At 43.0% G+C, this 15043-nt stretch overlaps 1 protein-coding gene across 1 annotated transcript in view; it reads right to left on the minus strand.

Moving 5' to 3' along the window:
* The window catches only part of ITGB8 (integrin subunit beta 8), a 70117-nt gene extending 55790 nt beyond the window's left edge, over positions 1–14327 (minus strand). The window contains exon 1 of the mRNA XM_024219730.2: positions 13870–14327. Coding sequence (XP_024075498.2) covers positions 13870–13996 — 127 coding nt within the window. The 5' untranslated portion in view covers positions 13997–14327. The remainder of the gene's footprint in view (positions 1–13869) is intronic.
* Between the last annotated feature and the right edge of the window lie 716 nt (positions 14328–15043).

The raw sequence follows: 15043 nt of genomic DNA on the forward strand, positions 1-15043 counted from the left end.
GCGGGCCGGGCCAGTTTGTTTACCTGCCGCGTTAGCAGGTTCGGCCGGTCGCGGCTCCCACTGGCGGCGGTTTGCCATCCCAGGCCAATGGGGGTGGCGGGAAGCCGCGGCCAGCACATCTCTCGGTCGCGCCGCTTCCCGCAGCCCCCATTGGCCTGGGACAGCGAACCGCGGCCAGTGGGAGCCGCGATCGGCCGAACCTGCCGACGCGGCAGGTAAACAAACTGGCCCGGCCCGCCAGGGTGCTTACCCTGGCGAGCCGCGTGCCAGAGGTTGCCGACCCCTGGTATAGACGTCGCCAGAGAATTAAGGAAACCGGTCACTAGTCATAACTAGTCATAAACCTGTGGGCAGCAGCAGTCAAACAGCAAAGACTCACCTCAGTTTCATGCTGCATGGGAAATCTAGGAGCAACAGAGGCAGTCATAGGAATTATTAACTGGGAAGATCAACCAAGAAGACAGAAGTTAGGGGAAGAGTAACCAAGATCTCTTTCCATCCCTCCTTGTAGCCAGAGGGCTCTGGGGTAGAGGTAGAGCGGTGGAGACTTCTGCCAACACAGCATCCAAGAGGCTGTGAAGGAAAGAGAGGAGACAGGAAGTTGGGGATGGAGGGACTGGAGCAAGTTTATCAGAAATATACTACCCTAAGGCAGAGAAAGAGAGATGGAACCACCAAGTGGTGCCCATAGAGGGCACCCTCCCCCTCTCTAGCAGAAGGGCGATGACATGGAGCTGACCTTCATAAGGATGCTGCCTCTGGACCTAGCCTTAGACTTCATATCTTCCTCTGTCCAACAGGTTTAATCCTACAGCTAGTAGGTGCCTGGAATATTTTTCAAGTCATCCTTGAAGTTGGTGAATATCCCCATCATTCATTTTTAGCCCTTCTTCTCTCCCTGCATTTTCTTGTGGAGCTGTCTGCCTTTAGACAAGATGGCTACAATTCCTTGGTGTGATGCATGCCTGTAAACACCGAGTCAAAGAATATTCTGTTTCTGAAGCCATCTTATTCTGAATCTGTCTCTCACAAATACAAGTGTACACAGTAATTTAAGATGATCATATTGTTTGGAAATACTCATCCCACAGCCATTAGCTGCTGTGTCCTAAGTTTGATGGATTTACTCAAGTTGCTTTGCACCAAAGTGATGGTATAAAGTACCAAGAAAGCGGTCTTAACTGCATCCTTGAGGATTACCCTTGTGTAAAGGGGACCTCAGGATGCATAGAGCTGGCCTACCAGCTACAAGAAAACACCCTTGGCTCCTGCTCTAGGGGCATTCCTGGAAGGAAACGTGGATGTGGGTGTCTTTATGCCCTGATCTCCAGATGGTGGAATGGTCCTTTGCAGCTGCGCATAATTTAGAGCAGACTGAACTCTACTCTGTGTTGCACTGGGAACCAGGAGCCAATATCTCAGCTACAATGAAGTTCCCTCACTAGCCTAATATCTATGAGCAGCACTTCCATTAGCACCTCATCAACACAGAAATAACAGTAGGCCCTTTCCATGTAGTCTAGAATAATATGGGGAAATACATGTTTTAGAATCACATACACATGTAAAAACCACTATTTATACAAAAAGTAAAATTCATATCAGACAGGCTAAACCCCATCCTTCAGGGATTCTGTGTTCAGTGGCAATATTTAGCCTTTTGAAGATATAGTCTGTTTGTGAGGCTATTTTAATGTTTTTATTGACTTTTGGAATACAGAAAGAAAAAGGAAAAACAGTGCTTGGTAATTTTTCAATGGAATTTTGTAATCTTAAAATATGGTAAATGATTAACATAAATCTCGGGGAGTATGGTAAATAACATTTCAGGAAAAGAGTTTCAGGTGTGAAACTTTTTTGGTTTGGTTTTGCACCCTCTGAACTTAGAATAGTTAATTAAGAAATATCCTCTTCAATTTGTGGTACACAAAGCAATAGACAGTGCCTGCAATCGATGAATTGCCTAAGCATAAATTCAGAAAGATTAGCTAAGGTACAGAGCTTTTGTAAGTGTATGGCTTAAAATTATTGAATACACTATTACATCTTATAACACAATACTGTATGGTTGGTTCCTTTTATTGTTCTGTGAAGTTATGAGTTCAGGATTTGTGCTTTTGTTGCAGCAATTTCTGACCTCGAACACACCTAAGAGCAGGCAGTTCCTGTGTTCTATTTTAGGTTTTTAGAATCCTCTTCTCAATAAAGTCAATTAGGAGGTTTGTCATTGCTTTCAAAGGGAGAAGGATCACACTTCTGAATGCATGACTTGACAAGTAAGCGAAGGAACAGATTACAGAATTATTTTTTTAAATTGTATTTATTGCTAATGTTGAGGCCAAGATTTAAAAACAAAAGCAAAAAAAACCACCAAAACCCTAAGTTGTGCGCACAAACTATGCAGACTCATACACCCATTGTAATCGTATGTGCAAACACATTTTTATATGCAATTTTCCTGTTGTGCTTGCAAATTTCATTTGTTCATTCCTATGTTTTGCAGGTACAGTTTAAAGAACAGGAGTACTTGTGGCACTTTAGAGACTAAAATTTATTTGATCATAAGCTTTCGTGGGCTACTGCCCACTTCATCGGATGCATAGACTGGAACATACAGCAAGAAGATATTTATACATACAGAGAACATGGAAAGGTGGAAGTAGCCATACCAACTGTAAGAGGCCAATCAATTTAGATGAGCTATCATCAGCAGGAGAAAAGAAAAAAAAACTTTGAAGTGATAATTGAGATGACCCATAGAAGGTGTGAGGATACTTAACATGGGGAAATAGATTCAATTAGTGTAATGACCCAACCATTAGGTATCCAATGGGGGAAAACAGACAATACATTGCTAGACTTTAAACAGTTAATTAGTGTTTTAATGTTTCAAAACCATTCCACAGCACTTCCAAGGCAAAATGAAAATTGACAGTTGTTTAGATTGGAAGAGCACACTTAGTTATGTCATGAGCTTTGTTTTAACTAAAGATATTCGGTGTCATTCTTGCCAAACTTTAAATCCCTGATAGACTTCATATTTCCTGGGGGGTGGAGGAGTGTGGTGGTCTCTGTTCAAGCACAGTGGATCCTATGTTTTCCCTGAAACTTACTAAGCTCTCCATTAGGGGTCATGGAGTGACAAGGAATTCCCATCCCACAGAAATGTGCTTTTGTCACAAAACTGCAAAACTCTATCAGTCTGAAAAGCTGAAAATGGGAATGAAACCAGGTGTCAAGTACAGCAGAAATGTACATGACTCACCCCAGTTCACCAGCACAGATATCTGTATACTGGAGGGATTCACTCTGGGAGAGGGGACCTGCTTGGTTGAATCAGCTACTCCTCTAGGTGCCCTCACTTGACCCAGCTACACCCATTTTTGCAATGGCACTGGCCAGCCACCACAAAAATGGACAAAATTATCCTGAATTTTCAAGTAGTGCCAGAATATACTGAAGGGGGAGGGAGGGAGGGAAGAGCCACTGTTCTTAGTAGGATAACTGCTATGAATTTTAGAGACAGTGAGAAATCCTTGGGCCCTACCAGTGCTACCACCTCTGCAATAAGAAGTTTGCTGCAGCTTAATCAAATCTTTAAGGAACCCACCCCACCCCAATGCAGCTACCCAATCCCAGCCCTCAGGGCTGGCTCCAGGCACCAGCGCAGCAAGCAGGTGCCTGGGGCGGCCAACAGAAAGGGGCAGTACGTCCTGCTCTTCAGTGGCAATTCGGCGGCAGGTCCCTCAGTCTCTCTCGGAGGGAAGGACCTGCCGCCGAATTGCCGCTGAAGAATGAAGCCGATCGCGGCTTTTTTTTTTTTTTTCTCCCCGCTTGGGGCGGCAAAAACACTGGAGCCGGCCCTACCAGGCCCGCCTAGAGATGGTGTTGGACTCCACCCTAACTCTGAGCTGGAAGGGATGTTTGGGAGCCATTGACAACACAGAGAGCCCCATCCCAGCTTAGTGGAAGAAGAGGGTAGGTTCCCAAATAACTGAAAGTCTAGGCAAGACTTCTGACAGTTGACATCTGAAACAGAACAGAGTACAGGCAAAAGTAACTCCTTCTCTATACTGATTGGGGTTACTACTGCCCTAACATGGCAGTAATCATGGCTGCCATAACCTGGTAAGGGAGGAACCAAGATTTGTGGAGGACTACTGCTTGAGAGGAGAATGGGAGTTCACTCCTTCACCCCAATGGCTCTACAAATCCCAATGGATTCCTTGTACCAGGTCCCAATGCCCTCGATATTGCCTGACTGATACATGCCATGGTGAGGGGCTGTTGTACCTTTCATTATTGTGTGAAGCAAAGTCAGGCTGTTGTTTTACGTTTGCCCTCATCTATTTTCAAATCTGTCCTTTTCCCAATACTACTCTAAAACATACAGCTATTAAAATTACTGGGCACAAATTAAACCATGAGCCTCCATTTAGGCTTGATAATCAATAAATAACTGAAGAACCATCTATTGTACTGGCTATTATAATACAAATGTTTTAGTCCAACAGGAAATTGTTTATGATTTGATTTAACAGTGTGGAAGAGAGAGAGAGAGAGAAGGAAGAATTATTCATTACCTGAGCTTTCCTGAAATCCTTTTTTGTTCTACAGTGACCTTAAACTAACATAGTTTGTCCTCTGTACTAGCCCAGCGTGTCCTTTTTAAGTATTACAGTACTATTCCCATTATCAATATAGACAAGTATTTAAAATGTGTATGCTGGTTTCAAGTCAACAAGATCATCTTTTACATATTCCCTTGGACAAAAGTGAGCAAAAAGGTAATAACATTTTCATTCCAGTGAACAAGCTTTACAGTTTGAGTTCTGGTATTCTCTCATCAGGTCATTTGTGCTAGTCCAGCACAATGTACTGTAATTGTTCATTGTTAAATAATTTTATTTCTGAAGTTGCCAAGATGATAGAAAATGTAAAATAATTTATAAAAGAAACAAATTACAGCAACTAAAAGAAGTTTATTCCACTAGTATTACCAAAAACACTAACCATTCTTATGGAAAATGAACATAAAAACATAAGAAGTATTTCTCTCATAGCACCATCTACCATATGTCCGTGCTAGAGTACTTATATATTTTATTGATGTACCAGAATCAGGCAGAAAACACACATATCCTGATGGACAACAGCAGGCAATGCAGTGGGCTAGATTCAAAGATGTTGTGGGAGAGAGGATCTTGTTTTTAAGGCACTAGATGTACTTAATTCCTGGCTCTGTCACAGATTTCCTATGCAAATTGCAGTGTTAGTTCCCCATGTAATACTTTCCCCACCTAAGAGGAGGTGGGAGGCAGTACCGGGAGGCGCTCAGTTACAACAGTGATAGGAAAGAAAGAGAAATACTAGTAAATAGGTGTGATTCAGAGTATTTTACATATGGAGTCCAAAGGTTTTAAATTAAAATAAGGGGTGGCATACTTTAAAATTTACAGTTTTCTGTTCGTTGCTTTTCTGCTAACTCTGCTCTTTCAACACCTCAGCATACAACGTCTATTCACCTTTTAACTTGTCCCATTGTGCACGTACATACATACACAATTTACTACAGAAGCGAGATGTGCTATATATCACTTATCAGTAATGAGTGGATCTTTCAGCATAAAGAAAGTTATAGCAACCAAGTTACAAAGACCTGAAAATGGGGTGTGACGGTGCACCCCATAAGGCTTCATGGAAATATTCTTATGAATTTATATATACACGGCATAACTGGAATTATGCTACATATGCCATGTAACATATCTCTGTAAAGGTTATGGTCTACTGAATCTATTCATCCTATTTGTATGCATATGTCATTTTGTATTCAAAGTTATGAATATTGGCTGTGTACTTGCTTGATTTCTAAGTAGCCTTAGTAAAGTATTTGGTCAGCTTCTTGAGAAAGGAATGTGCAAATTAAGTGCCCAATCAAGAAACACTTAAAGGACAATGAATCTTGGAAAGCTCCAATCCATATAAGAAGTCTACCTGAGGACATTCAGGGTAGCATGTAAACAATGGCTGCTGCCTGTAAAAACTGAGTCATGCATGGACATGTGAGTTGCCCATGTGACTCCAAAACTCCATCTTGGAGCTGGACTTTGCATAGGAGAGAGGAGGGGGTCTCCATCCACAAGAGAAAGTCTATTTAAACCCCTGGGAGACTCCTCTATTTGGTCTTCAGCTGGCTCAAGAGATAGCCTCTCCATCCCCAAGGATACCTGAAAGAAACTGGAACAAAGGACAGTAACTACAGGAGGTGTGAGTGATTGCTGGACCCAGACTAGAAGGAGACTAATCTGTAAAAGGAATCTTACTGGAACACCACTCAGGGTGAGATTTTGTCTGTATTCAGTTTTCTTACTATATTAGACTCAGACTTGCATGTTTTATTTTATTTTACTTAGTAATTCACTTTGTTCTGTCTGTTACTACTTGGAACCACTTAAATTCAGCTTTCTGTATTTAATAAAATCACTTTTTACTTATTAATTAACCCAGAGTATGTACTAATACCTGGGGGGGGGGGCAAACAGCTGTGCATATCTCTCTATCAGTATTATAGAGGGTGAACAATTTATAAGTTTACCCTGTATACGTTTTATACAAGGTAAAATGGATTTATTTGGGGTTTGGACCCCATTGGGAGTTGGGAATCCGAGTGTTAAAGCTAGGAACACTTCTTAAGTTGCTTTCAGTTAAGTCTGCAGCTTTGGGGCACGTGGGTCATACCCTGGGTCTGTGTTGGAGCAGACTGGCGTGTCTGGCTCAACAAGACAGGGTGCTGGAGTCCCAAGCTGGCAGGGAAAGCAGGGGCAGAAGTAGTCTTGGCACATCAGTTGGCAGCCCCAAGGAGGTTTCTGTGATTCAACCCGTCACATGGGGTTTATTAAAAACTCATTCTGTATTTTCACACCAGGGTCCCAGATTTGATTCCTAGTTCTGATCTTTACTTTACCAAAACAAATAGCTGCCAACAGCCTTCATCTCCTTAGGATACAGGTATCTTAAGTCATTCAACAGTGATCCCCTCAGCCAATTAAGCAACAATTCTGTTGTGTAGAGGAATATAGGCACCACAAATGGATGCGGTCTGAAGGGAAATCAGTCAAATGGCTGGAAGGAAGGTGGCCATAACATGGGGTTTTGAGGACAAAATATAAAGCAAAAGGGGGACAGAGATATGGAGGACCTTCAGCGATTGGAGGGAATGTTAAGAGGAGACTCCTCCTCCTCTTCGTGATCAGAAAATGGAACATACTGGTACTTATTTTAATTACACTTGTACTAAAGCATAACATGCAGCTATACTTATACAAAAGGTACAAAAGCAATGTGCCAAAAACTTAGGGTATTTTAAAGCTTTGAGTCCAATCCTGCAAGGCAATGAGCATCCTAACTCCCAAAGAAAGCAAGGGGAATAGAAAGTACTTTGAAAATTTGAAAAATCCAACCCTTAGAAGTAACACCCTATTGCCTGCAGCAAGGGCATATTCCTTACCTGAGCCACTAATTAAAGAAAATTAAAGAGGAGGGAAAACTGCACAGTCTCTAGATTTTTTTAATAGTTATAAATTATTCTTACTAGTAATAGGCAAAAGTAATGAGTAATAGCAGGCAGAAATTACTTCAGACCCATAACAATGAAGCAATGGAAAACACAGAAACCTATGAAGAGAATGCTCAATTATCAACTTTGCAAATACTTGAACTTAGGCAAACATAGAAGTTGTTTCTTGGCAGCTTGCTGGTGCTGTAAATTCCTATCCTCCTGAAATGCTTATATTTTGCTCAAGGGGTTATTCTTATTCTGCCACCAGAACAAGAGAGAATCCTGAATGGCTGGCAAGGAGTTTACTTTTCTTCCCGAAAGGTTCCATTACAATGGACAGTACACTAATTCATTAGAGCTGTTCTTCCCTCTCAAAAGACCACACAAAATAGCCAAGTCCATTTATACTAACAATCAACTTCAATACTGAACTGCCAGAAATGGAATGATTTTAATTAATAACATTCAAGCAGCTTAGAACAGAATAATAAGGCATATTCTATTTTGTTCATCATAACTGATGCCTGTTCTAAGCAGATGGGAAGGAGGCATTGAGTCTTTTAATTAGGCTGGAGAGAAATCGGAAGTTAGGACAAGAGCTTTGACTTTAGAGTTGGCTGGGAAGGGAGATATATAATTTGGAATGGAGACTCTTAGATGCTAGAAGTTTGATAAGAGTCCAGTTAAAAAAAAAATCACTTTTCCCTCCAGTATTTTATTTTCAAAGCATTAGGCTTGATAAGCCAGGTTTACATCAAAGCATCTGGAATACCAGCCTCCAGTACAAGCACAGGGCATTTTCCATAGATGGGGCTTCTGATTTTAGGTTTTAACCAAAAAAACACTGATAAAAAAAACTGATAAAACACCCTCAAAATAAATAAATAAATAAATAACCCACGCTGAAATTGGTGTTTATCCAATAAACAACAGAAATATACCAGAAATAGTTACTCAGGCTGTGCTGATTTCACCCCTTTCCAGTGCAGTTTGTTTATTCAGGTGCTACCTAGTCTCCCTGGCTTTCATCTAAGGGGTTGTCTACACAGAGGATGTGATTTCCAAAGCACATTAACCTGTCATGCATAAATTCATCCCTGTAGACCTTGCTGGTGCACACTAAAGGTTTCCTAGTGTGCTTTAACATAATGTGTTACAGTACAGCAATACAGTATAGTACATGTATATACCAAGGGAAAGTCCCCAGAACACCCCAGTTTGTGGACACCTTCACAGAACTCAAAAAATTGCTAAAATATACCCCCTCCCCAATTAAATTAACTCGCCCCCCAAACCAGAAGCCATACCCATATAACACTATTAAGCATATTATATGGCTTTGGGTCTTTAATGTTTGTACAAGTGCTTTGGAGATAAGATATACAATGGTCACAATATTTATATAAATTATTTGATCTTAAATACTAGTGTAGAGCAGCTTTTAAGGTGTATATCCATCATGCAAAACTATCCCATGTTTGTGATCTCAGTTATTTTTCTGCATTGTGGGTTTAACATTTGTGAGCCTAGTTTAGTGCTCAAGAAAGGAAATAAGTCTCCATTCACTATAATGGAGTTAGAAGCAACTATGCTAATGATTAATTTGGCCTCGTGACTGTAGTCTCAAAAAATGCTACCAGCCATCAAATAAGAAATATTTTCAGCTTACGCAATCTAATTATACTGTCATATGCTTCCTCCCTCAAAGAGTGCTCAATATCTGATAATTAGCATATTAATGGGGATTATTCACATTTTGATTTTTAAGTTTTAAATTTCTATTGTTTGTGGCTTTATATTTTGTTATATTTGTGCTTATTTCTGGTACTGATGTGTTTTCATCTTCAGGAGTCGTCTTTGTGAAGGGTGTTCCTAATATTCTTATCTTAATTCCTCTCTTTAGGGATTTGTTTGTAAAATATTTCAAGCATTCAAGCCCTTTGTTAATTCAAAGGCAGATTATAATATTCATAGATTCCATGTGTTAGTCACCTTTGTTGAATGGCTGAGCAGGTCAGGGTTTATTTGATGCAGATTTTCTTAATTCTGTTAAACATTCTGATAAAGAGCACACTGCAACATTTTACTCGTGCTCTGGAGAGGATGTTTGACCTGGATTCTATTTTAATGACGAGAGCCATCCATTTCAGATCCATTGATTGGTACAGTATGATTGTCATTTCTAACAGAGGCCATGGGACTGCAGCTCAACCCTTTTGCAGCTATTACTCCAGTCCAGCCTAAGGACCAGAAAAACAACCACTGTCCCTTGGAAACCTGTAAGGGTATTCCTGGCCAGTGCAATCCACAGCTTCCATTTAATGCTCCCTTCCACAATGGCATGTTAGTTACATGCAGCTAATCTCAGTGGCGCATAAGGAGTACAGAGGGCCCCCTTCAATAGACACACAGCTTACACCCTACCCTATTCCAGAACAAATCAATTATAAGGCTTCTGTAGTGTGGAGCGCTGTGCATGGGCCCTCCTCAAAGGTGCTAGTTTCCTTCATCATGGACAAGCAACAGAAAGAACATAGAAACTAAGAGAGTGCATTAGCAGCCCATGTGAAGTGGGTATCCTGAAATTGAAACAGTTTCAGTAATTCATGCCTTTGGTAAAAGGTATTTATCAGGCATAGTAGATAAGGGAAATCATGAATAGGTGAGCAGAAAAAACAGAAGAACTACATGTCCTAGAGCACGGGTCAGAAACCTTTCAGAAGGGGTGTGCCGAGTCTTCATTTATTCACTCTAATTTAAGGTTTCGCATGCTAGTAATACATTTTAACGTTTTTTGAAGGTCTTTCTATAAGTCTATAATATATAACTAAACTATTGTTGTATGTAAAGTAAATAAGGTTTTTAAAATGTTTAAGAAGCTTCATTTAAAAATAAAATGCAGAGCCCCCCGGGCCGGTGGCCAGGACCTGGGCAGTGTGAGTGCCACTGAAAATCAGCTCGCGTGTCGCCTTTGACACGCATGCCATAGGTTGCCTACCCCTGTCCTAGAGTATTTTTTTTCTCACTTAGGCTTGTTTCCCGGAGGAGGGTCAAGTCTCTTTCAGAAGAGGATCACCCAAGCAGGCTGAAGAAAAATGAAAAAAGGATTTTTCTTCTTGTTGGATTGCTTTCATTTAAGACTCAGGAAAAGCAGAGCTGTCTGAATATTGAGAATTCTATACAATACAGCTTTCACTGAGTCCTCAATGGAAATGAGCCAGCAAGAAAAAGAAATCAACAGGCAGGTCTGTCCAGATGCTTAAAATAACTACCAAAATACACTATTTGCTTCATTTTTTTTCTTGAGGGACTCCTCCTTTTAAAATATATTTCCTTCATGGGGGGCTTGAATAGTTTTCCCTATACCTTAGAGAAGTAACACAATAATGAAGTTGGAAACATTCGGTGCTAGAACAAACACACATGAGAATGAGATGTGATAAGACTGGCAAAACACCATAGGAGCAGGAGAGAGAGAACACTTGACCATTATATTTGGAGTTAGAAATCATTTTATTGGGATGGACCAAGAAACATCTGTCCATGCTATGATCAAAGGATCTTCCACTCTCCTACCCCTCCCAACCAGCCCTTCCACATGAAACTTGAAATAAAGAGAATATAAACTCCAACGATCAAAAGTTTTGTCAACCCTGGATGCTGCAGCGGCAGCCATGGAACTGTTACGTGGGTGCTCCAAACTTCTGGCTCCAAATTATAGAGATAAAGATTCCACACCATCCAACCCTTGCATGGGAAGTCAGGGTAAAGCCTACTTACTTAAGGTTAACACAGGGATCATAATCTAGGTATTTCTAAGGCTCCCACCAAGACCAAAGTATATGAATTCCAACAAATGAGCCACTGCTGGAATTTAAACCCGCAATCTCTTGTTAATCTTTACCAACTATTCCTCAGAATTTAGCTCTTTGAAAAGTTTCATATATGTACTTAACTGACAAACTGTAGAATTATTGTTCCATATAGTTTGTCAACAAGATGAGTTAACTGATCCGGTGTCTCTATAGAAGTCAATAGCATTAGCTAGCTAATTAACACGGCCCAGTATAGCAATGTCTTGTATTTACCTTTTATTCTGTTCAGTGGTTTACTCAATTAAGAGGTATTTGTTTTTTAGTATTTTATAAGCCCAGGATCTGTGTAAATTGCTACTTGGCAAATTTCATTTGGCAAAAGTTTCATTCTCATGTCAGGTATTTGTTTTATTTGGCTTAACAGAACTGCAATTTCCTTTGGTAAAAATTTCTGAACAAGAGATCCTTTGTCAGTGGCAGGAAAACTAATCTTTTATCTGTGCTTAGAGGACATTTAGTGAGACATGCAATTTTGCAGTATTTTCTCAGATTTTATTTTGTGCTCCAACCTTAATCCAAATGAAGGATCAAATTCAACCTTCATTTACACACCCATGCAATTCCCCATGTCACAGACTTCCATGGGTATAAGTGAAGGTAGAATTTGGTGCTATTTTTAATGCAACTGTTAAGTAGAATTACAAGCAGTAGTTAAATAGAATAAAATAGTATATTTTTATCAATAATACATGACAAATATGTCAACAAGAATGAGTGAAATTCTGTGTTTTAAATTATATATCTCTATGCAAGCATGTTTCTTTTTCTCTTTCGCAGATGCAATACAGCAAATACACCGGTCTGGATTGTCGCCTCCATACACCAGCTCTGCAAACAGACAAAAGCCACAAACCAGATGATCTCCTCACAGAGAATACTCCCATTGGAATAGGGCTGTATGGAAGCAAGAAAAATGATCTTCTACCACACCTGACATAGGGGCATACCAGGGAGGTAGCAAAGAGGCATGGCTGCTCCAATTATTCTTACTGCTGAATGTCTCCATAGGGAGCTGTTGCAGCACAGTGAGAGTTAGGGCAGGGATGCAAAGAATTAAATAGTGCAAAGATGCCTTAGTCACCCTAGCCACTCCCTCAAACCCAGCCTATGTTGAACTCAGCTCAATCATAAGTCAAAACATCAGGGCCAACATGCTCATTCATATTGTGTAGAGGATACCAAATATGGGATGTCATTGTTTCATAAGAAACTTCATATTAAACTTTTTTCTCATTGACGTTTAGTTTGGTTCATTTTTAATTAAAAAAACAAAGCCAAAAACAAAAAAACAAAAAACACACCATGAAAGTTAACTGAAGTTATTCCATTGTTATGTCATTTAATAGTACTGAGCAAATCTTATTGAGTTAGATATTAGCTTGTTACATTTTCAACAATTAATTAAGGCTAAGATGCTGTTCCCACCATAAATCTTATTTTATATGATTATAATTTGGACATTTTAATTAACTCCAGGCTGAAACTTGGCATATAATTTTAATACATAAGAGTACATTTTAGTGTACAAAATTACTAAAATTGGTTAAACCCTTTTCTAGTGCAGGAGGTTAAAAAAGTGGGGAGGGATTTAATTTCATGAATAAATTGCTTTATGACTTTAGAGCCATTTGCATGCCTGGCCCTCAGTCTGCATGCAGGACGCCTATTGAAGTAAATGGAACTTCTGCATATCAGTGCCCCATAGCCTGCACTTTTGGGCTAATGCTTGTTTGTAATACCACCTGTATAAAGTGTGTAAGGAATTTAAGTTCTCTCTCAACATTAATGTCCCTTTTTCTTTCTTTTTTTGAGGGGTTAGTTGGGAAGTATGAGGGGAGGAAACAATCACCCTTTACTTTGATCAGATCCTGGCCCAGCACTGGGCTGAACAGTATTGATGAAACAGTTAATGTTTGCATTCTGACTATAAACGATACCTTTGCTCCATCATTTAGCGCTACAATGACCTGCATTATCCATACTGAAAACAGCACATAGGAATAACACACTGAAAGTGCAAACAGAGGGTGGCACCATTAAACTCTTTATGGGAGTTTCTCTCTCCCCTTAACCTTATGGCTGATCCCATGGCAACGTTGCTCCTCCTGCAGTTTTCTATAGAAAGTCGATTCAACGTCAGGGACAGAAATTGGGTAAAATGGGCCAGATGCACCTGGCCTCAACGGAGGAGCCCGTTCCAAAGGCACACGGGGAAGGATCCTGCAGAAGTAACTTATCTGTGTTTCAATCTACAACCCTCCAGCTGTCAAGTGCAAGTTTCCCAAGACTTATGGCTCCTGCTGGCAGTTTCTATTAGCCAGGCGCCACTTTCTCCAAACCGTCCCGGCAGCTGCTCACCTGCACTTGGGCGCCCCATTCAACCCACTCACGAGAGTGCAAAAAACCGACCCAAAACAAAGCCCGGCAACTTACGGCGCTGGCACAGCCCCGGCACAGCTGCGAGCACACGGGCTGCCCGCAGCATGGGGCCAGGCCCTCGTTGGCATTTCTGCAGAGAGACGATTCCAGCAGTAAGAAAAGCCAGGAGTGGGATCCACATAATGCGAAGCAGACGGCACCTCTCCCTGTCCTGGCGGCCAAGTCTCGGCTGAGCGGCTCGCTCGCTCTCAGCCCCGCCGCGGGCTCGGGCGGCTGCGGAGGAGGAGGAGGAGAAGCAGGAGGAGGGGCGCACCCTTCGCAGGTAGGAGGCAGGGCAGGGGCAGCGTGCGGCGCCGCATGTCAGGGCGAGCGTAGGGACCCCCGAGCCCAGCGCAAAGCCCCTTGGCGGCAGCAGGAGCCAGGTCCTTTCCGCGCAGGGACGGCGGGCGCCTCCATCCGCCCCCAGCCCGGCTCACAAAGGGCTTTTGTCTCCCTCTGCCCGGCGGCGGGGGAGGCACTTGGCAAAGCCCCAGAAGCAAGGCGTTAAGCTGCCCCCGGCTCACTGCACCACCCTCGCTCGGGGCCCGGCCCGCCAGGTGGGCTCTGCCGGGGCAGGGTCGGTGGCCCCGGGCTGCCCCTCCCCGGGAGCGGAGAAGGCTCCACGCGCGGGGGCTGCCGTGTCCCCTGCCGGCGTGAGCGGCTCGCGGGGTCCCGCGTTGCTAGGAGACCACCAGCCGCAGGGCAGGCTCCAAGCCCGTCCGGGTATGGGGCGCTGAGCTCCGGCTGCGGCGCGCGGGGCGGGGCGAGGCGAGGCGGCAAGTCTCCGCCCCCCGCCCGCTCCCTTTGTTGCGCTGAGCTGCAGAATCCCGGCGCCCCCCGAGCTCCGTCTTCGGCGGTGCTGCCTTCAGTGCCTCGCTCCAGCGGGGCCGAGCGGGCGCCTGCTTTGGCACGGCGTCCCTAGTCTTCCGGAGCCTCGCCCGCTGCTCCCCCAGCCCCGCCATCCCTCGGCCATTGCACCCCCGGGACCCACCCCCCGACTCCCATGCACCCCCACCATCCGGAGTCCTCCACCCCCCTGCACCTCCGCGCCACGGCACCTCCCCCTTCAGCGCACCCGTCCCCACCACGGCACCTCCTCCCCTCGCCCCACGGCACCTCCCCCTTCAGCCCCGCACCCGTCCCCCTGCATCCCCTCCCCCCCCCGGCCCCCCGGCCGCTCCCCCCCCCC

The sequence above is a fragment of the Terrapene carolina genome, unplaced genomic scaffold, assembly GCF_002925995.2.
Source record: "Terrapene carolina triunguis isolate 2854851 unplaced genomic scaffold, T_m_triunguis-2.0 Scaffold84, whole genome shotgun sequence".
Classification (NCBI taxonomy): domain Eukaryota; kingdom Metazoa; phylum Chordata; order Testudines; family Emydidae; genus Terrapene; species Terrapene triunguis.